This window comes from Chiloscyllium plagiosum, unplaced genomic scaffold (assembly GCF_037043375.1).
Source record: "Chiloscyllium plagiosum isolate Xiang-an unplaced genomic scaffold, Cpla_swu_hap1 HiC_scaffold_26, whole genome shotgun sequence".
In the NCBI taxonomy this organism is placed as follows: Eukaryota; Metazoa; Chordata; class Chondrichthyes; order Orectolobiformes; family Hemiscylliidae; genus Chiloscyllium; species Chiloscyllium plagiosum.
This window is the reverse complement of record NW_028270164.1, coordinates 45511162-45537479: the sequence shown is the minus strand read 5'-3', so window position 1 is coordinate 45537479 and position 26318 is coordinate 45511162. Positions and strand designations below refer to the sequence as shown.

The window sequence follows — 26318 nt, the reverse complement described above, 5'->3', positions numbered from 1 at the left end:
CCAACTACAAATGCCCACAACCATGAATGGATAAAGAAAACATTGCTATACAAGCAAAGGCACTGAAAAATTATTTGGGAGAAGGGCAATTAAACAGAACTTCAGAAAAACCTCGGAAAGACATCTGTCGGAAAATTAAGTATATAAAATGAGCAGATTAGTTGTGAACCTCCCTTTTGAAAGGGAGTAGAGTTAAAAACCATTGGCGAATCTCATAGGTACCAACTGCATCCACTGATGGCTGAAACACACTACTTATAAAAGACTGCGATTAACCATGTTTTTTTGCAAAATAAAATCTGATTTTGAATCTAAAGCTGTATTCTTTGGCTAAACACATATCATAGTTTGCTCTATTGTGGTTGTGCTATGCCAGTCTAATGGAGTGAATACTATTTAGTTGATCAAGCAAACTCGCAAGTTAACACAGTTGCTTCTACCCAAATAGTATTTAAATGTCATAACCAACAGCTTTGAAATGGGTATTCATCATGGTTGACGTGTTTTAGCCAATAAATGACTTCCAAGTGTGAATGTGGATATTAAGTGGTGGCGACTATGTTTACTTTGTCAACAATACTGGTCTTGCACAACAACAGTTTTCAGTTCTACTGATGAGGTTGCAGATTTGATCTTAATACTCCTCGCTTCAAAATCATTCATGAAAAGAGAAAACATGAATCTTACTGCCAAAAAGCTACACAGAGTGGAAAACTTGGAATATAATGTCAATCTTATCACCAACTCATGCTATTTTAAAGTATACGTTGACAATGAGAGCACAGGTTCAATGTGGGATGCAAATGTAGCCAGAGAGTTAATTTAGCCAAGACCAAATTGAAAGCATCAAGAAAACAAATGGGGGAAACAAGTGGCTTGACATAAGCTCTGCATTCACCCTCCCCAGCAACCCTCATTCTACTTTAAAACAAAACCTTTATTTGCAAAGGATTTTAAGTCAACTTGGTTTAATCATTGAATCACTACCATAATTGATGATCTGAATTGCAAAATGATGCATGCCCCAAGAAGAATTAAAAACAATTCACTGACCTGTAATATCGAGACTGCAGATATGTTGAGCAAACTGCTTTTAAAACATGACTGGCTGAACCAAAATCTATGACCTTCACTCTATAGGGCTGACGGGTCGGATCCACCAACATAATGTTTTCTGGTTTCAGATCTGCGTGAATGAGACCAAGACTTTTTAGTTTCATTAAGGCTGTGGCCACCTGCTGCAGGATGGGTCGTATATATTTCAAGGGCAAAGGGCTGAACTTGTTCTGTTTGAGGAAGTCATACAGGTTCTGTTCCAACATTTCAAAGACCAAACAGGTATGATTCTTGTGTTGAAAACATTCATAAGACCGGACAAAATTGTAATCATCAGCGTTCTCTGTGCTCAAACGATTTAAAATGCTCACTTCAATTTGTCCCTGCCGTGCATAAGATGGATGATTTTTCAAGATCTTGATAGCCACAATTTCATTGGTGCCCCTTTTCCAGCATTTTACTACCTGCCCAAAAGTGCCACGGCCAAGAAACTCCAATACCTCATAACTACTGACCACTGAGCAAAGTATTTCATGTTGTACCAACTGATAATCCCCTTCATTAGTGGAACTGCCATTCTTTGAAGTTACAGTTGATGTGGTGGTGGCAGTTGTACCCACCGCAGTCCTGCCAGTGGTGTTCTGAAGCATCGGAGGTGGGTGTTCCTCAATTATTTGCACACTGCCACTGCTTTCAATCTCCTCACTCTTTCTCTTCAGTCCACATTTTTGATAGGTATCCAACAGCGTGACTGTGCTCCTGCGTGTCAAGCTCTGTACTCCGTTGGATGATCCAACTGACAAGGCCGCCGTACAGGCCCCACTGTCAGCACTCTTAACCGGGATCAACCCAGAGGCAGTGGTGGTGTGTAAATTTTGTTCATAAACCACGATGCTGCTTGATGCCTGGTGGGGCAGATTTGTCTGTACTTGAGTCACTGAAGGATTTTTGCTTTGATTGCAATGTTTTGTGCTGCAGCCTTGCCCCGTTGCATCCCAGTTGATGGGCTCCACTTTCAATTTCTTCACGCTGCAGAAGGCACTGGACTTTACTGACATTGGTGAAAACACTTGCAGTTGTGAGGCCATACCTGTCAAATAAAAAATAAGTTATAAAATAAAAAGACACGACTTCAGCTCTGCACATGCACAGTATTGTAAACACCGCAGTCAAAGATGTTACTAAATACACCTCACACAATTAAAAATTCTCTAAACAAATGTTACCTTATACTTGCAAGCAAACCATAGACCAGCCTAAAAGATTAATACTGGTGTGTTTAACCAAGCTGCTCAGTAGAAATGTTTCTTACAATGCATTTGAAACAATACAATTCACCTCTTCTATTAAACTGAAGTGAAATACTCAAATATGTGAATGTATTCCCAAAGTTAACTGAAGCACATACTATGTGGTGATTTATCTTCTTCTGAAACATTTAAATGGAAGTAGTACTGTAAATTTAAATACATTCAAATGCTTAGTAGTATTCACAGTATACAGTACTAAGTCCCCAGTGTCATTTGATTCCAGAAATGTACATTATGAAAACTTCTTCTAAGAACCAAAAGGAACTTTCTCAAGGAAATATGCAGCAGTAATATTCATTAGGCAAAGAAAGGAAGAGTTGTTTTCACATTTGAGTACAAATGCAAATTTAACTTGCAAATCAGAGTGCAGCTTACACATTTTTAACAAGGGACCCTTTCTTGAGAAAATGTAACTTTATCATGACTATTACTTTAGACAGAAGTATCTAGTGTAATGCGTGATAAATGCATCAAAGGATGTAACATTAAGTCAAAGACAAAGAGGGCTGTTTGACCTCAGCTAAGTCAAGGTATTACATGGGTACTTCAATTGGTCTCAGTACTCTAAAACTCAAAGGATGGAATTAAAATCAATGTTCTGCCCCCATCTATCATACAATCTGCTGACAACCATTGTTGAAATTCATACATGAAGAATGATTACATGGTGGAGGTACTATTGGCCTGTAAGGACATGTAAAGTCATAATTCATCGACAGCAGTATCCTTGGCAGTGAGGAAACTTCGCAAAGGAAGCACAGGAGAAAGGACAACTGAACTTTTGCTACTCAGTAATTGATACACTATGTATAACAGGATGTACAGAAACTGAGCAGCATTGAGCCTGCTAATTATGAAGTTGTGCGGATAATGGAGTTTAGTGTTGAGAACTGAAATTCTCCCTACAGTTCTTTCTGGATGTAACGATCAGTATTATGTCCGATACGATGCTACATCACCACCACACCTCTGATCCAGCCACATCCCTCCAAATTCCTATGGAACTACGTATCCACATAAGAGAAAGGGAAATATATTGCTTCCTTGAAAAAGTGTACTTTGTCACCATCTTGCCATCTCAAAGCAAACATTGATTACAGTTACTAACTACTATCCACAATAATTGCAATACACTAGCCCATGGTACTAATAATACTATACATTAAGCACCATTACCATCAACACTACATTTACAATACATCTTCAGGATAAGCACAAGATAAAAACAAAGTGCTGGATGGAGAAACTCTGATTTTGTAATGTTTCTAGTTCAGTAGGACTCTTTAAGAGTCATGAAGAAGGGATATACTGGACTCAAAGCATGAGCTCTGTTTCTCTCTCCGCAAATGGCATCTGTCCTACTGAGTTTTGCCAGCACTTTCAATTTATAATTCAGGTTTCCATTAACTGAAATACTTTGCTTTTATCAGAACAAGATAGTGACTGCAGTATCACCGTGAACCAAAACATCTAATAATGTGACACCACAACAAAACTGGTTGACAGTTCTTGGAGGAGAGAGTCAGAGTTCTTTTCTGCTTCATTACAGAATCAGTTCTGGTTTTCACATTGGATTTATCCGATTCACAGTACTGCATATTAATGTTTAGTGTGAATACACACTGACATCATTCTTTAAAGTAATAAATATAGTACCACTGGTTTGTCAAACATCAAACTTACATTTAATCAATAGTCAAACACTCAATATTAGAGATAAAGAATAAAGTTGCCCATAGAGTCATAGAGATGTACAGCATGGAAACATACCCTTCGGTCCAACCCGTCCATGCTGACCAGATATCCCAACCCAATCTAGTCCCACCTGCCAGCACCCGGCCCATATCCCTCCAAACCCTTCCTATTCATATACCCATCCAAATGCCTCTTAAATGTTGCAATTGTACCAGTCTCAACCACATCCTCTGGCAGTTCATTCCATACATATATGTACCACCCTATGTGTGAAAAGGTTGCCCATTAGGTCTCTTTTATATCTTTCCAGTCTCACCCTAAACCTATGCCCTCCAGTTCTGGACTCACCGATCCCAGGGAAAAGACTTTGCCCATTTACCCTATCCATGCCCCTCAATTTTATAAACCTCTATAAAGTCACCCCTCAGCCTCCGACGCTCCAAAGAAAACAGCCCCAGCCTGTTCAGCCTCTCCCGATAGCTCAAATCCTCCAAGCCTAGCCACATCCTTGTAAATCTTTTCTGAACCCTTTCAAGTTTCACAACATCTTTCCAATAGAAAGGAGACCAGAATTGCACGCAATATTCCAACAGTGGCCTAACCAATGTCCTGTACGCTGCAACATGACCTCCCAACTCCTGTACTCAATACTCTGACCAATAAAGGAAAGCATACCAAACGCCTTCTTCATTATCCTATCTACCTTCAAGGAGCTATGAACCTCCAGTCCAAGGTCTCTTTGATCAGCAACACGCCCTCGGACCTTACCATTAAGTGCATAAGTCCTGCTCTGATTTGCTTTCCCAAAATGCAGCATCTCACATTTATCTAAATTAAACTCCATCTGCCACCTCTCAGCCCATTGGCCCATCTGATCAAGATCCCGTTGTAATCTGAGGTAACCATCTTCGCTGTCCGCTACACCTCCAATTTTGGTGTCATCTGCAAACTTACTAACTGTGCCTCTTATGCTCTCATCCAAATCATTTATGTAAATGACAAAAGGTAGTGGACCCAGCACTGATCCTTGTGGCACTCCACTGGTCACCGGCCTCCAGTCTGAAAGACAACCCCCCCATCACCACCCTGTGTCTTCCAGCTTTGAGCCAGTTCTGTATCCAAGTGGCTAGTTCTCCCTGTATTCCGTGAGATCTAACCTTGTCGAACGCCTTACTGAAGTCCATATATATCACAACTACCGCTCTGCTCTCATCAATCCTCTTTGTTACTTCCTTAGTTAATATATTAAAGGGAAGAAACAATTTTGCTTGGAATATTTTATGGATCCCATGACTGGTTTCACTGAAGGAATAGGAACGCCTGCAAGAAGCAAGTTATATTAGTGAGACTTTAAACTTTTAATACTTTGGAGAGAACTAACAATGGGCGGCACGGTGGCACAGTGGTTAGCACTGCTGCCTTACAGTGCCCGAGACCCAGGTTCACTTCCCGCCTCAGACGACTGACTGTGTGGAGTTTGCACGTTCTCCCAGTGTCTGCGTGGGTTTCCTCCGGGTTCTCCGGTTTCCTCCCACAGTCCAAATATGTGCAGGGCCAGGTGAATTGGCCATGTTAAATTGTCCGTAGTGTTAGGTAAGGGGTAAATGTAGGGGTATGTGTAAATGTAGGGGTATGGGTGGGTTTCGCTTCGGCGGGTTGGTGTGGACTTGTTGGGCCGAAGGGCCTGTTTCCACACTGTAATGTAATCTAATCTAATGCAAGCACAAAGATTTCCTTGATTTTCTCAGGACATCTTTTAAGGCAGTCTTCAACTGGACAAATTTCAAAAACAGGCAAAAATAGATAACTATTTGAGAAATAGCAATCACACAACACCAGTCCAACAGGTTCAGTGTGTAGCCCCTTCATCAGGTGAAGTGAAAGGGAAGCACACAGAACACAGAATTTATGGGCAGAAAAATCAAGGACAGAGAAATTAGAAGATTATACAAATGGTGTGAGTGGAGTGTCGCATATTAAGTCTCAACAGGTGACCAAGGGTGTTAGATGGTGTGAGTATAGAGTCAATAGCTGAATAACAATCAAAGGGATGACCTATAACCCGATTAAATGAGTATTGGAGATTCTTAGGATATATTAAAAATAAGGTGGTGCTGGAGACAATCCAAATGAATGGAAAACATGGATCAAAAACCAACATTGCTGGAAAAGCCCAGCAAGTCCTACAGCATCTGTGAAGGAAAACCAAGGAAAGGACCAGATATGAAATGTTAACTCTTGATTTTTCTTCACACATGCAGCCAGACCCACTATGCACACACACCACCACTACATCCTCCCTCCCCACAACACCCTGCTCAACAGCATGCACAGTTCTTCTGGGTTTTATTTAACTGTAACAATATGACAGGTATTAAGTGTTCCATCCTGTGAGTCTAACCAACGTAATAAGTAATCCAAAACTTTGTAAAAACTATTTAAGGTAGAGATCATAATTTATAAAGGTGATGATGTCATAACAGGACAGTAAGGAAAAGTTTGCAAATAGCATGTAGATGAACCCAAGATCATGGTTAAGGTAGTCTTCATGGGTATGGAACCTGGCTATCAGTTTCTGCTCGGCAATTCTACATTGTTGAGAATCTTGAAGGCTGCTTTACCTCAAGATCAGAAGCTGACTGTCCTTGACCATTGAATGCTTCCAGCCTGGGAGTGAACACTCCTCAGAAGACAGACACAGGATATGACCAATAGAGCACCATTGTCCAGAATTCCCCCGGAGTGGAGAGACATCACACTCTTCACAGCCTTCAACATGTCATTGATGACGAGCATCTCGCCAAAATCATACTTACGCCTCCACCTCTCACCCTCAAATAACTGCCAACCCTTAGACCATCATTCGCAACAAACTATCCAGCCTTCAGGACAACATCGACCACAACAGCACACAGCCCTGCATGGTAACCTCTTCAAGACATGTCAAACCATCAACACGGACACTACCATCACATATGGGAACACCACCCACCATGTATACGGTGGATATTCACATGAATCGGCCAACATTGTCTATCTTATTCACTGCAAGCAAGGATGCCCCAGGGCATTATATATTGGCAAGACAACAGATGAATGCACACCACACAACAATAACCAGACAGGAATGTTCCCTCCCAGTCGAGGAACATTTCAGCAGTCAAGGCCATTCAGCCTTTGGTCTTCAGGTGAGCGTCTTCCAAGGCGGCCTTCAAGATACACAAAAACGACAAGTAGAAACTGATAGCTAAGTTCCATATCCATGAAGGTGGCCTCAACCGTGATCTTGAGTTCATGTCACGCGATGTGTAACCCCATCATACTGTTCAGTATCTGTAAAATCTTCCTTACTGTCCTGTTTTGACACCATCACCTTGATAACTTGTTATGATCTCTCTACGTTAATTAGTTTGTACAGTTTTGGATTAGATATTACCTTGGTTAGGCCCTCAGCATGCGACTCTTAGACCTACCAAATTGTTCCAGTCAAATAAAAACCAAGAAGAAGAAACGCTGTAAATCAGGAGCTGGGGCAGGGGTTGCTAGGGGAGCTCAGCAGGTCTGCTGGCACCTGAGAAGAAAAATCAGCGTTCGGTGACCCTTCCTCTGGTTTTTCTTCACAGGTGCAGCTGGACTTGCTGGGCTTCTCCAGCAGCTTCTGTTTTTGTTCAATGTTATTCCAGTAAATTGGTTTGTCTCCAGCACATTTTGTTTGCAATTATCTGTCTGCCTCGTTTAACTGAATTTAGGTCATTCCTTCAGTCGTTAAATCAGTTATTGACACTTTACTCACACCATCTAACGTCCTTGGTCACCTGTCAGAGGCTTATTATTTGACACTCCACTCACACCATTGTATGATCTTTTGATCTCCCTGCCCATAAATTTCTTTAATCAGTGTGCTTCCCTTTCATTTCACCTGACCATGCTCCAAAAGCTTGTGATTTCAAACAGGCCTGTTGGGCTATATGTTGTGTGATTTCTGACTTTGTCCACCTCAGTCCAATATTGGCACTTCCATGTCAAAACAGTAACCTAACTTGGAGAGCTCAAAATCTGCAAAGGCTGAACCAAAGGAATGACAAAGTAATAACTAAAACAGACTGGAAAAAATTAATTTACATATCAACAGTAACATCTAATCAGGAAGGTAATTTGTGGATTGTATCTCATGTCCATATTTCTGAGGCTCAAAAAAAAGGAACATTGGGTAATACAGCTAAATTTTAAAAGAATTGTTACATCAGTATTGAACAAAAAAGTTTACATGTGAAAGATGAATAACAGCTGGAATGAAGGGCGGTAGGATTACAAAAAGCCGTAACCAAGTGAAAAAGCAAGGTCAGGGAGAGTTATTTAGAAAAGCTTGCAGGTGATGTCAAGCTTAAGTTTCTTTTCAGTACATCAATAAATCAACCTAAAAGAAGGTGGCCCCATTAAAAAAAAGATAAAACAAATGATTTGTAAAATTGTTGCCTTTAGACTGCTCTGGAATTTTGAATTTCTCAGGAAAGATGGCGAAGGACAATGCACTTGCACATCAAGGCGAACACCATCCCAATGACATGCAACCTACTTCCTTCCTTGTATTCCCAGTTGTGAGAAAATGCAAATGCTAGACTATTTCAACGTGTCACCAGCAGGTAGGTTGAGTGCGAAAGCAAGAGCCCATGAGAGCATCAACGTGAGAGTGTGAGTGTGTCAACATTCACACAGCAGGATGCAAAGGGGTCTTTGGCTCCTGCTGTACAGTGGTATCACTTGGTTATGTTCGTCGCCCAGGACATGGAATACCAGTGTTCTTGCATTCCAACCCATTCTAAGAGCACTATTCCTACCTATTCCCAAGTATAGGGAGGATGATGCTAGGGTAGGAGGATGATGCCAGAATAGAATAATGAAGCCTATAAAGTTGAAAACAATTCAGGGATTATATCAAAGATTACAAGGCAGTTATACTGTATATTTTACTCAGAAAAAGGGATATGCTAAATTACAAGTGAGTTTAAAATCACTAGAACATTTTGTAATACTTTAAAATTTATGACAGTCCACCATTGGGGTCAAAATGAACAAGCCAATTGGGGGAGTCAGCATCTTTTTGTGATAAATAAATGAATCATCCTTTTTTTTGACAGCAACGGAGAGATAAATGTTTCAATGCTTATGGATTTTCATTAGATAAGCTTCCATACATAAAACTATAAGCTAAAATTCAAAGAATCTGGTAGCTATGCAACAGGCACAAGAGATAGCTGGCACAAGAACTGAAATGAAACTTTTTTTAGATTGTGTTCACTTACTGTGCATTCCCAATATTTAAGCATGAGTTTAACAAATTAAAAAGCAATCCACAAAAATGTCACAAATGACAAAAATAATCTGGAGCACGAGTGGCAAAGTTTCAAAGTAAAAATTTGAAATACACTGAAAATTTGCTTTGGAAGTCAGGAGAGAATGCTTATTTTGAAAGATACACAACTGATAAAGAGGTACCATAATCAGTAAAGAGGGAATTGGTAGCATAATGGTAAAATCTGTGGAGGAGTAATCCAGAGGCCTCAGCAATACTCTGAGAACATGGGTTGAATCCCATGATTTCAGCCAGTATAATTTAAATTCTATTTATAAAAAAATCTGGAAGACAAATCCAGTCTCAATAATGGTGACTGTACACTGTAATTGATCACTAAAACCCAACTGGTTCAGTAATCTGCCATCCTTACCTTGCGTATGTGACTCCATACACAGTCATGTGGCTTGCTGATTAACTCTTAACTGCCCTCCAAAGAAGCCAAGCAAGCCTCTCAGTTGAAGAACAATTAAACAAGGGAATAAATTCGGCCCTTACTAGGGACACCCACAGGCCATGCAAGAATAAAACGTAAAATTAGGTGAAAATCCAACTGACCTATTCAATTCCTTATAGAACTTCTCATTTTTAATTTAAAAAGAATGTTCCTAAAACTTTGGAGGAATCTCCAGGCTTTCATTTTCTCTTCACATAAACCCATACCATTTAGCCTTATGGATTACATATAAAATTGAAATTATAATGTTCCAGTTAATGTGTCATTTAATTTAGGTATGTCACCAATTTCAAATACCTACACATGGATAAATCTTAAATGAACAGCTAATAACAAAGCTAACAATAGCTTTCTTCTAAATATTCAAATTAAAAATATTTTTTCAAGAAACAAAGAGAAAGAATCCTTGCATTGCCAGGGATATTGGTCACAGGTTTGGGCAGGCCAGCATTAAACTTTCAGGTGCTCATTAACTAGCTGGACATTTTCTGCACATTCTGTTCTTATTTCAAACATTCAGCAGGCAATTTGAGTTCTTTCACAAACAATCAATTTCTCAGGTTTTGAATGTGCCTGCTACCATAAGAAGTCAGTCTGGCTCAGAGGATTAAAAAAAAGACAAAATACTTAATGAACCAAGAAAGGCAGAGAGTATATGTGTAGGCTTCAAAGTGGCACATGTTTTAATAAAACTGGGAGAAACATCTGTTTGAATGTCAATCGATTGGAATGCCTAAGTGTCTCATTACTCTAAGGAAGCCACAATACCCATTGCGTAAAGGACACACAAAATTATACAAAGCTGCAGAATAATGCATAATGCATTACATGTTCTAGAATTCTTAATGAAAATGGATATGCTTATCAGAGTTCATGCTTTTATTGCTGAACGAACCTATACATTTAAAACTTATAAAACATCAGCAGTTCCATGGCAGCCTAACAGTACCATTTTATGCAAGTCTCCATTTATTGCCATCTTGCAACATTCAACCACGATAGATATTTTAAAAATCTGATGACATGTCATGACACACCTCTGGAGCAGATGGGACTTCAACACAGGCCTTATTGCTCAGAAGTGGGCACAATACCCTGTGCCACAAGGACCCTCCAGTTACTATAGCCCTGCCCATTCCCAAAAGTCTTTTACACTCCCAGCTGATCTTAATACTGGTCCCAAAGATATGAAGACTTATAAAATTAAACTCCTCACAAGGAAGGAAGGTACACCCACCTTGTACAAGCAGTAGTCACGCCACCACACCCCACCAGCAGCTCTTGTCACAACAAAGTTCCTGAAGTAGCCAGACTTTCTCCAGTCCTCAAATCCTTGCCAGTTTTCTCCCAGACCAGATCCACAGCACAAATCTTTCCCCCACAGTATGCACTGTTTCCAATCCAAGCAACTCCACCTCCAAGTCAGCTTCTTATTCAACAAGAATGACTCCTCCGACACAGTAATGGTTTCCTTCCTTAAGTATGACGGTTCCAGAACTATATAAAGGTTACTCCCGCTTCTGTGCCCTTCTCTTGAAGTCACCAAGATCGATCTGCCCTACTTTCCAGTTGAAACCTGTATAGATACCAAAGAAAACTATTAATAAATGTCTATAAATTATGCATTACATAGGAAAATGGTGCTTCATTCTTTAGTTAACTCAATTGACATTATGTGCTTTTTCATGTTGTACAACATTTGCATTTAATGGTTGTACAAGTTAATTCCATACATTTTTCATATATATTGGATTATATGCACTGGTGTAACTTTTTCTGGGGCAATTTTCTAATAGTATTTATGTAACTGTTTTGTTTACTTATAACTTCCCTGTGACTCTAGCCTCCTGAAGAGATTTGGCCAGCTGCCGAACATTTCAACCCACCCAGAGTGGGGAAGTCCATATTAAAATCTCCCTCATTCCTCACTAGATACTGGGGTAAAGTATTACATTATATGATTGCTGCAAAGCTGAACAAGTGTATCAGATGTTATGTAGAAACCCCCCCATCCCCCAATCAAATTCCAAAATACTGAATTTTAATTTTAGTTCCAAGTAAAATCCAAAGGTTGCGAATTTTTTAACCGTTCAATAGTTAACTCTTCAACGATATCACACAATCAACACTTCCACTTTCATTTATATCAATGGGACTATGCTATTTCCACAGATATTCCACTGAGGCTTTAGATTCTATTGGTCATGATTAACGAACTTATGCAGATTGTTGAGACTCCACTTCAAAACATTGGAAGCACTCAGCCAAGATAAAAATACAGGAGAAAGTAAGGACTGCAGATTCTGGAGATCAGAATCAAGAGTGTGGGGTGCTGGAAAAGCATAACAGGTCATGCAGCATCTGATGAGCAGGAGAATCGACGTTTTGGGCAGGAGCCCTTCGTCAGGAATGAGGAATCCTCATTCGTGATGAAGGGCTCCTGCCTGAGATGCTGCATGACCTGCTGTGCTTTTCCAGCACCACACACTCTCAACCAAGACAAAACTATTTCTGCACTGATGTTTAAAGGAAGAAGTTCAGACCAGAATGCTCGACACTCCCTAATCTTCCTTGAATAGTACGATAGAATGTTCAATATCCATTTGTGCCAACAACACATAAGCAGAGAGAAGACCCCTGGGCCAGATGGGATTTATCCTTGGATTCTCTGGAAAGTCAAGGAGGAATTTGCACAGCCTTTGGCTTTGATCTTTATGTCATCATTGTCGAAAGGAGTAGAGCCAGAACACTGGAGGATAGCAAATGCTGTTCCCTTGTTGAAGAAGGGGAGTCGGGACAACCCTGGTAATTATAGGCCAGTGAGCCTTACTTTGGTGGTGGGTAAGGTGTTGGAAAAGATTATAAGAGATGGGCTTTATAATAGTCTGGATAGGAATAAATTTGATTAGGAATAGTCAACACAGTTTTGTGAAGAGCAGATCCTGCCTCACTAACCTTATTGAGTTCTTCAAGGTGACGAAATAGGTGGATGAAGGTAAAGTGGTCGATGTGGTGTATATGGAATTCAGTAAGGCGTTTGATAAGGTTCCACATGGTATGCAAATGCACAAAATACGGAGTTTTGGGATTTAAGGTGATTTAGCAGTTTGGATCAGAAATTGGTTAGCTGAAAGAAGACCGAGGGCGGTGGTTGTTGGGAAATGTTCATCCTGAAGCTCGGTTACCAGTGGTGTGCCACAAGGATCGTTTTGGAGCCACTGCCGTTTGTCATTTTTATATGAAATCTGGATTTGGGTGTAGAAGAATGGGTTAGTAAATTTGCAGATGACACTAAGGTGGGCAGAGCTGTGGATAATGCAGAAGGATGTTGTGGGTTACAGGGGGACATAGGTAAGATGCAGAGCAGGGCTGAGAAGTGGCAAATGGAGTTTAATGCAAAAAAAGTGAGGTGTAGTTCATTCCAGTAGTAGTAACAGGAATGCAGAGTACTGGGCTAACAGTACAATTCTTGGCAGATAACAGACAGATCTTGGCGTCCAGGTGCATAACTCCCTGAAAGTTGCCACCCAGGTTGATAGAGTTGTTAAGAAGGCATATGGTGTGTTGGCGTTTATTGGTAGGGGGTTTGAGTTTCGGAACCACGAGGTCATGCTTTAGCTGTACAAGACAGTGATAAGGCCGAACCTGGAGTACGGTGTCCAGTTCTGGTCACTGCCATGATAGGAAGGATGTGGAAGCTTTGGATAAGGCTCAGGGGAAATTTACTAGAATGTTGCCTGATATGGAAGGAAGGTCTTGCGAGGAAAGGCAGAGGGAACGGAGGCTGTTTTCATTGGAGAGAAGAAAGTTGAGAGGTGACCTAATCTAAACGTACAAGATAATCAGAGGGTTAGATAGGGTGGACAATGTGAGCTTTTTTCCTCGGATGGTGAAGGCTAACACGAGGGGACATAGCTTTAAATTGAGGAGTGATAGATTTAGGACAGATATCAGGGGTAGTTTCTTTAATCAGTAGGAGCAGTGGACTTCCGACATTAAGCGCATTTAACTGGGCATTGGACATACATATGGGTAATAATGGAACAATGTAGGTTAGCTGGGCATCAGATTAATTTCACAGGTCGACACAACGTCAAGAGCCGAAGAGCCTGTACTGTGCTGTAACGTTCAATGCTCTATACACTCAGAGTCTCAGTTTAATGTCTCCTCTAAAAGGAAAGTACCTATTTAATTCAATGAAAAAAATCAATACCTGGAGTCAATCTGGATTATCTGCACAGATTAAGCTTGAATCCATTGCTCTGATTCAAAAATTGAATGCCATATTAAATGAACTAAATTACAATTTCAGATTAGAATTGATTGTTTTTTGTTTTCTAAAAATAATAGTTTGATCCAAATGCTAATCAAGCAGATGAGCCAAAGACACTAAGGATATTCAAAACATAAATGAACACTAGGTCACGCAAGCTGGAGGCAAAAGAGAAGTTTCAACAGGTCAAATAGGTTTTACATAGCCAACTTTATTGACATGTATTTCAGAACTAATCAGGACTTAAAAGCACCAACAACTTCAATTTATATAGTATTTCTAAAGTAACAAATCATGCCAAGGCTCTTCAGAGGTAATAATAAAAGAGTGTGACTCAAAGCCACATAAGGGGATATATGAGAAGTTGACCAAAAGTTCAAAGAAAGAGGTGGGTTTTAAAGAGCTAAAGGGAATCGTAAAGGAGGAAGAAAAACTTGGGGGGAACAGAGAAGTTCACGGATGGAATTCTAGACCTGAGAATCCATACAATTGAAAGCACAGCCACCAGTACTATAACAATTACAAGCAGGAAAGTCAAGACACCAAAATTGAAATATCTTGGCTTGAGGGTATTATGGAGACAGTGAAGGAGCCAGATCACACAGGGATTTGAAAACAAGGATCAGAATTTTAAAACTGAGGCACTGTTTAACACCAGTGCTGGTCAGCAAGCATTGCTGATGCATTTGTTGCAAGTTACATGGGCAGAATTTTGGATAATCTATTGAGGCCAGCCAGGAGTGCACTAAAATTATCAGATCTGAAAGAAACAAAGGCACACAGGAGGGAGTTTCAGCAGTAGAAAACCTAATACAAGGTCAGAGACAGGCAATGTTATGGAGTTGAAAATAGGTGATCTTACTAATGGTTCGAATATGTGCAGAGCTGAAAATGTGTTGCTGGAAAAGCGCAGCAGGTCAGGCAGCATCCAGGGAACAGGAGAATCAACGTTTCGGGCATAAGCCCTTCTTCAGGAATGGGGAAAGTGTGTCCAGCAGGCTAAGATAAAAGGTAGGGAGGAGGGACTTGGGGGAGGGGTGTCAGAAATGAGATAGGTGGAAAGAGGTCAAGGTTAGGGTGATAGGTCAGACTGGGGTGGGGGCGGAGAGGTCAGGAAGAAGATTGCAGGTTAGGAAGGAGGTGCTGAGTTCGATGGATTTGACTGAGACAAGGTGGGGGGAGGGGGAAATGAGGAAACTGGTGAAATCCGAGTTCATCCCTTGTGGTTGGAGGGTTCCTAGGTGGAAGATGAATATGTGCATGCAAGCTTGTCTTTGAGTAAAATACATCTTCAAGGTTGCAAACAATCTGACTCAGCCTCACGTTAGCCAGGACAAAGGACAGAATCAGTGGAGAAGGAGCAGAGCCAGAGGATGTGACTGAAGACAATGGCTTCAATCTTACCATATTTAAATACTGTAATGAAACGTCACACTATTGTTGGTTCAATTGTGCCGACTAGCTTCACCCAAACTGCATTTTAATGCAGTGCACCCTCAAAAACTATACTGATTAAAAATGTTTACACCCTTTATAATCAAGGACTAAAATAGCTACAAGTATGGGAATAAATATAGGCTTTTGTGTGACCCCTAAATAATATATTCTGATTACACATATGGCAGTTCCACCCAGTGCCAATAAATGGAACATCTGAGCAATTCCAGCCTAGCAAAGTCTGCATTAACTACAAATGCACCAAGCATCAAACGTTTGCAACTTTTCACCCAATTAACATTTAGAAATCCTGAATATGGACAATTCAACAATGTTACTTAATCAATTACAGCTGGAAAAGGAAGGGTTAGAACAGCAAAATCTACTACAAAGTGCAGAAAAAAGAACTGAAACAGCAACCAAACTTGATGAATGTGCTCTATATTAAGCTTCAGGTTTTGACAAGAATAATAAAAATTGAGGGTATAATATATATTCTTTGTACTTGGGGTTTCATATCTAAGGGTGACAGAAATGCCAGAGCAAACCAGAGAGGTCAGTATCAAATTTTGTTTTATAACATATTTCATTCTGATGGCTAATCACCTTTCCTGAATTCTATTAAGAGCTTAATAATTATGTCAGCTTCTATCTTTAATTTTCTTTTGTTAAATGTTGCCTACACTGCTAAGTGCAGCTATATAGAGTTGACATGGCTCTTGTTTAGTACAGAAATGACAGCACTAGTAATACTAGTGGAACATCGTTCTGTCGAGAAGCCTCAGAATATTCCTATTCTGTCAGGCTATAGGACATGAGGAAGCATTAGAATTTAATTGCTATATTCCAGTTGTGCTTTCTGCATGCCAGTTAGTTCATATAATTACAAAAGAGCTGAACACAAGATCAGGTAAGAGAAAGAAAACATGAAGTTTGGGAGTTACACAATCTACATATTTGCAAGCTGATGTGTAATTTTACCTTCGGGAAAAATATTTGATGGTAACTTGCACTAAAAGTTAAAGCAGAATTTCCCAGCAGCTTTCCAAGTGCGATTGATGTTAATCATAAAACCATGAGTGCAAAACCTGAGACAATTAACAAAAGGTCTATTCCCCACATTGCAAAATAGTTAAGAAATAGGATAGCTATTGCAAACAAGAACTTATATTTATCTTTAGTTTGTTATTTCCACAATAACAAATTGATTTCTTTGTCAGCTCACCTGGCGTTAAATAAATTTTGTTGCTGTGGTTCTGTTCGCCGAGCTGGAAGTTTTTGTTGCAAACGTTTCGTCCCCTGGCTAGGCGACATCATCAGTGCTTGGGAGCCTCCTGCGAAGCGCTTCTTTGATATTTCCTCCGGTGTTTATAGTGGTCTGTCCCTGCCGGAGGAAACATCAAAGAAGCGCTTCGCAGGAGGCTCCCAAGCACTGATGATGTCGCCTAGCCAGGGGACGAAACGTTTGCAACAAAAACTTCCAGCTTGGCGAACAGAACCACAGCAACGAGCACCCGAGCTACAAATCTTCGCACAAACTTCGAATAAATTTTGTAGAGTTATTTTTCAAAGAGTGTGAATTTTAATTTATTCCTTAAAATCGGTATACAAAAGTGAAGAGTACACTCAGTAGTGTACATAATTCTATCATGCTCTTTTAACTTTAAAATCAACATTATTATAAACAGATAACTTTTCAAAGCTTTAAAAATACTCTTTATTAAGAGCTTCCATCTCACTAAGACATCAGGTCAATCCACGTCATAATCTGCTTTGAAAGTTCTATTCTCATTTTGTCAGCTGTGACAAATTCCACCAACAGCGAGACAGACAATTGAGGACATCCTAAAACAAATCACACTTAATAAACAAAATTCTACCAAATGCGAATTCACCCGATCTCCCAATATTAACATTAAAACAAAGCTCAAAATTAAGACATTCAAAAACAACTAACACTTTTCTGTTTGGGCCACTTTCTTTAAGTTTCACACAAATCAATACATTAGGTTATGTGATATAATACTCAGTGATATAATGCTCAGTACCTGTAACTCTGAAAAACAGATTGTCCTAGTTCGTTGGGAATTTTACCATTACTTTAAATAGCACAGGAGATTTTGAACCTCAAATAGATCATAACATCAAGCAGCTGATTTAGCAATGAGCAAGCCACTAGAGCAATTTAACTTAAGTTCTTCAAACAGTAACGTTAATCCCAGTTCCCTTACTAGATGTATATACACTACTGCAAAACTATGACTTAATGTGCAAGCAGTGAGATATAAATGTTCATTTAACATCAACAGCAGAGCACTGGTCTGTTGGCAAATTTCTAGGGGGTAGCATTGCCTCATCTGTTTACAGTTCATTTCAATATTACAGAGATTCAGCATACAACTCAGAACATAAGCAATGTTACCAATAACAACTTCCACCCAGTTCCTCCTCAACTAGGTCATCAGCATCGTTGACACAAAATACTATCCTCAAACACAAATGCAAGCTGAAGACGGGTGAAGTTGAAGCAACAGTTTAATTTAACAGTACCACGTAGCTTGCTTTGGAGCATTTGGCTAAGAAAGATTAAGAGCAGTTATTAATTCTTTCAATATATGTCTATAGGAGAGTTGCAAGATTCATTTTGCAGCAGATTCTTTGTATCGTTGGAAGCCTAAAAGGCAAAAATTATAATGCTAAATATGATGGCATTATACTTCAACTTATGTCACTACAATTATCAGTCAGAGTCACAATAAAAGAACAGCATGGAAACAGACCCTTCGGTCTAACTCGTCCATGCCCACTTGATATCCTAACCTAATCTAGTCCCATTTGCCAGCACTTGGTCTATATCCCTCTAAACCCTTCCTATTCATTTACCTATCCAGATGCCTTTTAAATGCTGTAATTGGACCAGCATACCACCACTTCCTCTGGCAGCTCATTCCATACACACACCACCCTCTGCGTGAAGAAGTTGCACCTTAGGTCCCTTTTATACCTTTCCCTTCTCACCCTAAACCTATAACCCTCTAGTTCCGGACTCCCCAAACGCAGGGAAAAGACATTGTCTTTTATCCAACCCATGCCCCTCACGATTTTATAAGTCTCTGTCAGGTCACACCTGAACATCCGAAGATCAAGGGAAAGGGCTACAGCCTATTCAGCCTCTCCATATAGCTCAAACCCTCCAACCCTGGGAACATCCTTGTAAATCTTTTCTGAACCCTTTCAAGTTTCACAACATCTTTTCGATAGGAAGGAGACCACAATTGCACGCGATATTCAAATAGTAGCCTAACCAATGTCCTGTACAGGAGCAACGTGACCTCCCAACTCCTGTACTCAATACTCTGACCAATAAAGAAAAGCATACCAAATGCCTTCTTCACTAGGAGAAAGTGAGGACTGCAGATGCTGGAGGTCAGAGCTGAAATATGTTGCTGGAAAAGTGCAGCAGGTCAGGCAGCATCCAAGGAGCAGGAGAATCGATGTTTCGGCATGCTGCCAGACCTGCGGCGCTTTTCCAGCAACACATTTTCAGCCTTCTTCACTATCCTGTCTACCAGCGACTCTACTTTCAAGGAACTGTGAACCTGCACTTCAAGGTCTCTTTGTTCAGCAACACTCCCCAGGACCTTACCATTAAGTGCACAAGCCCTGTTCTGATTTGTTTTTCAAAAATGCAGCACCTCACATTTACCTAAACTAAACTCCATGTGCCACTCCTCAGCCCATTGGCCCATCTGGTCAAGATCCCATTCTACTCTGAGGTAATCCTCTTTGCTGTTCAATTTTGGTGCCATCTGCAAACTTAACTATACCTCCTATGTTCAAATAGAGTCAAGTAATGGACTCAACACCGATCCTTGTGGCACTTCACTGGTCACAGGCCTCCAGCCTGAAAAGCAACCCTTCACCACCACCCTCTGTCTTCTCCCTTCAAGCCAGTTATGTATTCAAATGGCTAGTTCTCCCCGTATTCCATGAGATCTAAACTTACTAACAAATCTCCCATGAGATTTCTTCAAGAAACTCAATCAAGTTCGTGAGACATGATTTCTCGTGCACAATGCCTTGCCGTCTGTCCCTCGTCAGTCCTTGATTTTCCAAATACATGTAAATCCCGTCCCTCAAGATTCCCTCCAACAATGTGCCCATCCCCAATGTCAGGCTCACTGGTCTATAGTTTCCTGGCTTTTCCTTACCACCTTTCTTAATTTGTGGTACCCCGTTAGCTAACTTCCAGTCTTCAGGCAACACACCTGTGACTATCGACAATACAAATATTTCAGTAAAGGGCACAGCAATCACTTCCTTAGCTTCCCACAGAGTTCCCAGGTACAACCTAATCAGGTCCATGGGGATTTATTCACTTTTATGCATTTCAAGACATCCAGCACTTCCTCCTCTGTAATATGGACATTTTTTTCACCATCTATTTCCCTACATTCTATATCTTCCACGTCCTTTTCCACAATAAATATTAATGCAAAATGCACACTTAGTACCTCTCACAATTCCTGTGGCTCCACACAAAGGCTGTCCTGCTGATCTTTGAGGGGCCCTATTGTCTCCCTAATTACCCTTTTGTCCTTAATATATTTGTAAAAACCCTTTGGATTTTCCTTAATTCTATTTGACAAAGCTATCTCATGCCTACTTTTTGTCCTCCTGATTTCCCTCAAGTATACTTCTACTGCTTTTATACTCTTCTAAGGATTCACTTGATCTAACCTGACATATGCTTCCTTATTTTTCTTAACCAAACCCTCAATTTCTTCAGTCATCCAATATTCCCTATACCTCCCAGCCTTTCCTTTCACCCTCACAGGAACTTCCTTCTCTGGACTCTCGTTATCTCATTTCTTCCCATTTTCCAGCCGTCTCTTTACCTGAGAAAATATGCCCCCCCAATCAGCTTTTGAAAGTTCTTCCCTAATACCGTCAAAATTAGCCTTCCTCCAATTTAGAACTTCAACTATCAGATCTGGTGTATCCTTTTCCATCACTATTTTAAAACTAACAGAACTATGGTCGCTGGCCCCAAAGTGCTCCCCCACTGACACCTCAGTCACCTGCCCTGCCTTATTTCCCAGAGTAGGTCAAGTTTTGCACCTTCTCTAGTAGGTACATCCACATACTGAATCAGAAAATAGTCTTGTACGCACTGAAATTCCTCTCCATCTAAACCTTTAACACTATGGCAGTGCTAGTCTATGTTTTAGAAAGTTAAAATCCCCGACCATAACCACCCTATTATTCTTAAAGATAACTGAGATCTCCTTACAAATTTCTCTCTCAGTTTCCCTCTGACTATTACGGGGTCTATAATACAATCCCAATAAGATGATCATCCTTGGGGATTTATCCACTTTTAAGCATTTCAAGACATCCAGCATCACCTCCTCCGTAATATGGACATTTTTCAAGATGTCACCATCCATATCTTGCACAGTAAACACTGATGCAAAATACTCTTAGTATCTCTCCCATCTCCTGCAGCTCCACACATAGGCTGCTTTGCTGATCTTTGAGGGGCCCTATTCTCTCCCTAGTTACCCTTTTATCCATATATATAAAAAACCCTTTGGATTCTCCTTAACCCTATCTGCCAAAGCTATCTCATGTCTCCTTTTTTGTCATCCTGATTTCCCTCGAGTGTATTCCTACTGCCTTTATACTCTAAGGATCCACTTGATCTCTCTTGTCTATTCCTAACATATGCCATGATAGCAATTTTTTAACTCAACTCAAGAAATATAATTAAACAAAAGTAAAGGGACGAACCTCAATTATCCGAAGGACAAGGGCGGGGAGTGTTTCGTTCAGTTAATTGAATTCCAGATAATCGAATGTCAGGTAATATAGTTTAGCCAAGCATTGGGACCTTGCAATCTTGCCGGATAATATGATATTCGGTTAATCGAATGCTAGATAATTGAGGTTCCTCTGTATTCACGGTGTTTAGGCACATCATATGCAAAAGGCAGCTCCTAAAATAACCTCCACATAAATGTAAAAGACAGAAAGGAGCTGTTTGAAGGCTACAATAGAAACTTCCTCATAACCTGCTTACCAAACCTCACAGTGTTATTTCCTCCCTCTCAATAAATACATATATACGTATCCAAAATAATTCAATTCACGTGATAATAAAAAGCTGATACTTGTTCTTAGGAATATACAAAATGAATGTGAAAGAAAGGCCACCTGACACCTCAAGAGAAAAAAATGCTGTACATGCACTCTCATTATCAGGATTTTGGTATCCACACTCCCAAACTGACTGATCCTAACAGTTCTAAAATACCAACAGTGCAAAACTGAACAATGGTCTATATAGCTAAATATAATTAATTAACAGTATATTTCAGTTACAATGCAATGAAATAGTGTCCAAAAAACAAGCATATTACTCAAGTTATTTAACATAATGTTTGACATTTTAAAGTTGTAGCTACTGTACACAAGGTTGTTGGTCACATTTATTCTATGTGAGATCATACACCTTACATAACCAATTAGTAAGGTCTTCAGTCATCTTACTTCCACAACAGGATTCACTAGCCAATAATTTAGCAGCTCTAACTTCAGCTGCTTAGGTTCCAAGTTCCGAAATGTCTTCCTTAAATATGTTTGCATCTATTTCCTCCTTTAAGAAATTCCTTAAAACCCACCTCTTTGAACTAGCTTTTGGTCAACTCCTTTAATAATGCCTTCTATAGCTGAATGATACATTTTACTTCATAGCGCCCTTTTAAAATGCTTTGGGACAGTTCATCGCATTACAGATGCTACATAAATTTTATTTTTACCTAAATGCACGGCATAAGTAAGCAACCATTTAGCAACTGCCCCTTCTAATGGCTAGATAGGCAGTAATATCTCACACACAGTATAAACATGAACTCAAAAAACCTGATACCACTGGGATAAAGCAGTCCAAAAGATCTACACCTCACTCACTGGTGAAGCAACATGTACTATCTACCAAGTTGTCAAGGCTTCTTCAAAGTTTCTTACAAACCTGCTAAATCATCTGCTGGAAAAGAAAAAGACAGCAGGAAAGCACCCCTACAAGTTCCTTCAGGTCACATACTAACCCAAAAATACATCATTATTCCTCTTTATCACTGGGTCAAAAGTAAGGAACTTCTAAGGAACACTACAAATTGCATAAAGTCAAGATGGCAGATCACCACCACCTCTGGAGGGCAATTTGTGGTAACCCAATATATGCTGGCCATATGAACACAGCCTGTATCTTACAAACAAAATAAATCTAAAGCTTATTACCAAATCATCTTGCAATCCTAACATCTGAACATTTGTTAAAAGAATTTAATTGACCATCTTGGAAAATTCATTTTTAAGGAATCACCTGCCTATCCTGTGTGCTACACTTGCAGGAAATTTTGATGTTATTGCAAAGTTAACAAGAGAAACATTCACTCTGACGTCAGCTTACTATTGCCAAAATTAAAACAATCACTAGCTAAAGACCTGGTCTCAAAAAACTGTCAAAGAATTGAAGCAGCAATGCTCAAATTTATATGACGAATTAAGTTTGCAAAAAAAAAGCGCCTGCACTAATGAAAAAATGTATTCGGTTTAACCGAAAGGACTGACAACTTCAACCCACTGGTTCCGTGAATTGGATTGTAACTGACTACATATAAATGAACTCTCTCTCTCTTTCAAATTTTTTACTTTATGGCTTGGATCTGCAGGTGTAATTCTGTTTCACTCCTCAAGTACTTCGTTCAAGGGTTGGATGCCACATGCAGTCCAAATAATAAGCAGTTTAAGGTTACATATGACTGAAATCCTAAGGGATTCTGACCTGGAGTTTAAAAATAGTCAGCGATCAAAAGCGATTGCTACGAGAGCAGGCCAAATGTCTAGTTAAATCTTTACAATCACATTCCACCAGCCAAGTTGCTAACCCAATCAGTGTTAAATCCTATTTTATTTTCAACTCTCCAAATGAAACTAGACAGACTTCAAGTGGGAAAAAAAACTTCTGACTAAGGCAACACTACTTTTGTAGCAACAGGCATAAAACCATGAGGAAGTCTTACCGTTATTTTAATGCTGTCTTTTATTGCCCAAGCTGCACTGAACAAAAGGTGCTAGCATTACCTTACTGCCTCCCTACAAAGATTACATTTTGTATTTGCATACTGATCAGCAACGATAAAACAGAAAGCCATCTTTTAACATTCACTAATTGAAAGATCAAACTTCGGCATCAGCTGTTCTCAACTGATAAAAGCTGACCCAGTTAGAGAATAGTGAGCAACATACCAGACCAATCAGGCAGTGTAATCACATTTTTTCCACTGGCATCACTGCTCCTGCTGCATCATAAACACATTTTTAAAAAGTGCACTTTGAAACAACAGAAATAGTGCAGAATCAGAACTGGTTTAGTTCTTGGTATTAATTTCGATTTTGTGTGAATATACAACAATTCACACCAGACTACATAAGTTAATTACTTCTGAACTATAACATCTTCGAAGGCTATATACAAGATATTCGTGGATATTTGTGATTTTGATCATTTTCTCCCATATCATTGGTCTTCTATATATTCTTCAATTGGCAAATCACAATATCGTAGTTACAGGCCATTCAAGAGCAAGGGTGACACAGCTAAACTGAACCTTCCCTGTCCTAGAAACATGTTCTTATTCTTTCATTTCTATAGCATCTGGAGTGGAAATCCTGCCCGATTTATTTTGCCTTAATCCAAATGTGATGTGAATTGTAGTACCCATCCCATCATCCCAGCAAAGACCAGCACATTATCTGGGCAGTTCTACAGTTTGATTTGTGTTTGAAATTTCCACTGAAAAACTTACAAAATTTCTACATAACTGTAATCTTATTCCAAATCAAGTCTTAGCTTATACTACTCTTAACTTGAATTCAATAAAAATATTTGGAATTAACAGTCTAATGATGACCATGAAACTATTACTGATTGTGGAGAAAAGCATCTGATTCACTAATGTCCTATAGGGAAGGAAATTGCCTCACTTGGCCTGGCCTAAATGAGACTAAATCCACGGCAAGGTGATTGACACTCAACTGCCCCATGGGCAATAAATGCCAGTTTGACTGGCCATGGTCTGTTAATTAATTTTTAAATAAACCCATGAGACAGGCCTATCCTATAAATTATCAATGCCACCACTAAAATTTCAACACATTATTTACATTGTTATCCTGTATACAACATCCAACGATAAAGCTCTGCAAAATCATAAATATGACTCGGAACTGTGCATGCACAAGTCTTATACTTGCAGTTATTCCAATGCTCAAAGTATGTGTCAATGGGTAAAAGGAATTTGTCCACTGCCCCCAAAACAATCTCACAGATTAACTGATTCAAAGAAATTAATATACTAGTCAATGTACAGTTCATTTTCACATTCAATAATCACACAATCGGGTTTTACACTCAGAGGTCCAACATGACAACCATGAGCCTATAACGGAATTACATCTCAACAAGACCATTCATTCAGTCTGTTTTATCTCAATTTCTATAAAATCACATTAGGTCCAACGAATTCAACAGAGATCACTCTTATGATCTGCACCAAACATACCTTCAGGTTATGTGAACAATACATCGACCACAACTCAACAGCCTAGAGAAAACAGGTTTGAGAAGGTATTTTTTCAGATAGGTATAATAGGAAATTTTATGTACAAAAGATTCTCAGATTGACAAGGCTGTTATCACTGTGAAGAGCTTACGCACAAATTCCAAGTCAATCTATATTTGATAGAAATACAGGCTCCAGCAATAACAACTGCTTATTATACCTACAACTGCAAAGGTAAGTATTTGGAGTTCGGCCACAGATCAGCAATGATCTCATTGAATGGCACAACAGGCACAAGGGTTCTGAATGGCCTACGTCCCTAATAGAGAATGTTTGTACAAATACAATATTTTTAATCACATTCACTCTTATGGAACAAAAAAAACTAGGTTGTGTTGAACCATTACCTCCAATACCAAAGAACATGCAAACAGAAAGCTTCATTCCACGATGTGACAGAAAAGAACTGCATTCTCATCACATAATTATCTTTAGCAGCCCAAGTCCATGGATAGCAATCTTACAGCAACCGACAAAGTACATCTTTGCCTGCTGCAATCTTATGCAATTTGACATTGATGGCATATAACAATGTAAACAACCTAGGAAAGAAATAAAGTGGGAAGCAAACAATACACCATGATAAACATATCTAACTAAGAGTCAACCAAATTGCTGTGGTTCTGGAATCGCATATAGACCATACTAGGTAAGGGTGGCAGATTTCCTTCCTTAAAGGATATCAGTAAACCAGATGAGTTTTCCAATAATTGACGATGGTGTCACAGTCACTGAATTCAAATTCCACCATCTCTCATGGTGAGATTGGAATCCAGGTCCCCAGTATATTACCCAGGTCCCCAGTATATCGATAGCCCAGCAACAACATAGTGGCTCAATGGTTAGCACTGCTGCCTCAAAGCACCAGGGTCCCAGGTTCGATTCCAGCCTCGGGCAGACCGTGTGGAGTTGCATATTCTCCCAGTGTCTACGTGAGCTTCCTCCGGGTGCTCTGGTTTCCCCCCCACAGTCCAAAAATGTGCAGGTCAGGTGGATTGGCCATGCTAAATTGCCCACAGTGTTAGGCGCATTAGTCAGAGGGAAGTAG

General features: G+C 39.7%; 1 protein-coding gene across 5 annotated transcripts in view; it reads right to left on the bottom strand.

The window, feature by feature from the left end:
- The window catches only part of LOC122563288 (homeodomain-interacting protein kinase 1-like), a 105287-nt gene that overhangs the window by 77080 nt on the left and 1889 nt on the right, over positions 1–26318 (bottom strand). For 4 of the 5 annotated variants that reach the window (XM_087973671.1, XM_087973673.1, XM_087973674.1 and 1 more), the window contains exons 2-3: positions 11109–11447; positions 1054–2146 (exon numbers count right to left, since the gene is read on the bottom strand). In XM_087973671.1, the coding sequence (XP_087829797.1) occupies positions 1054–2144 (1091 nt within the window). In that variant the 5' untranslated portion in view covers positions 2145–2146; positions 11109–11447. The remainder of the gene's footprint in view (positions 1–1053; positions 2147–11108; positions 11448–26318) is intronic. The other variant, XM_087973672.1, reaches the window with a different exon arrangement.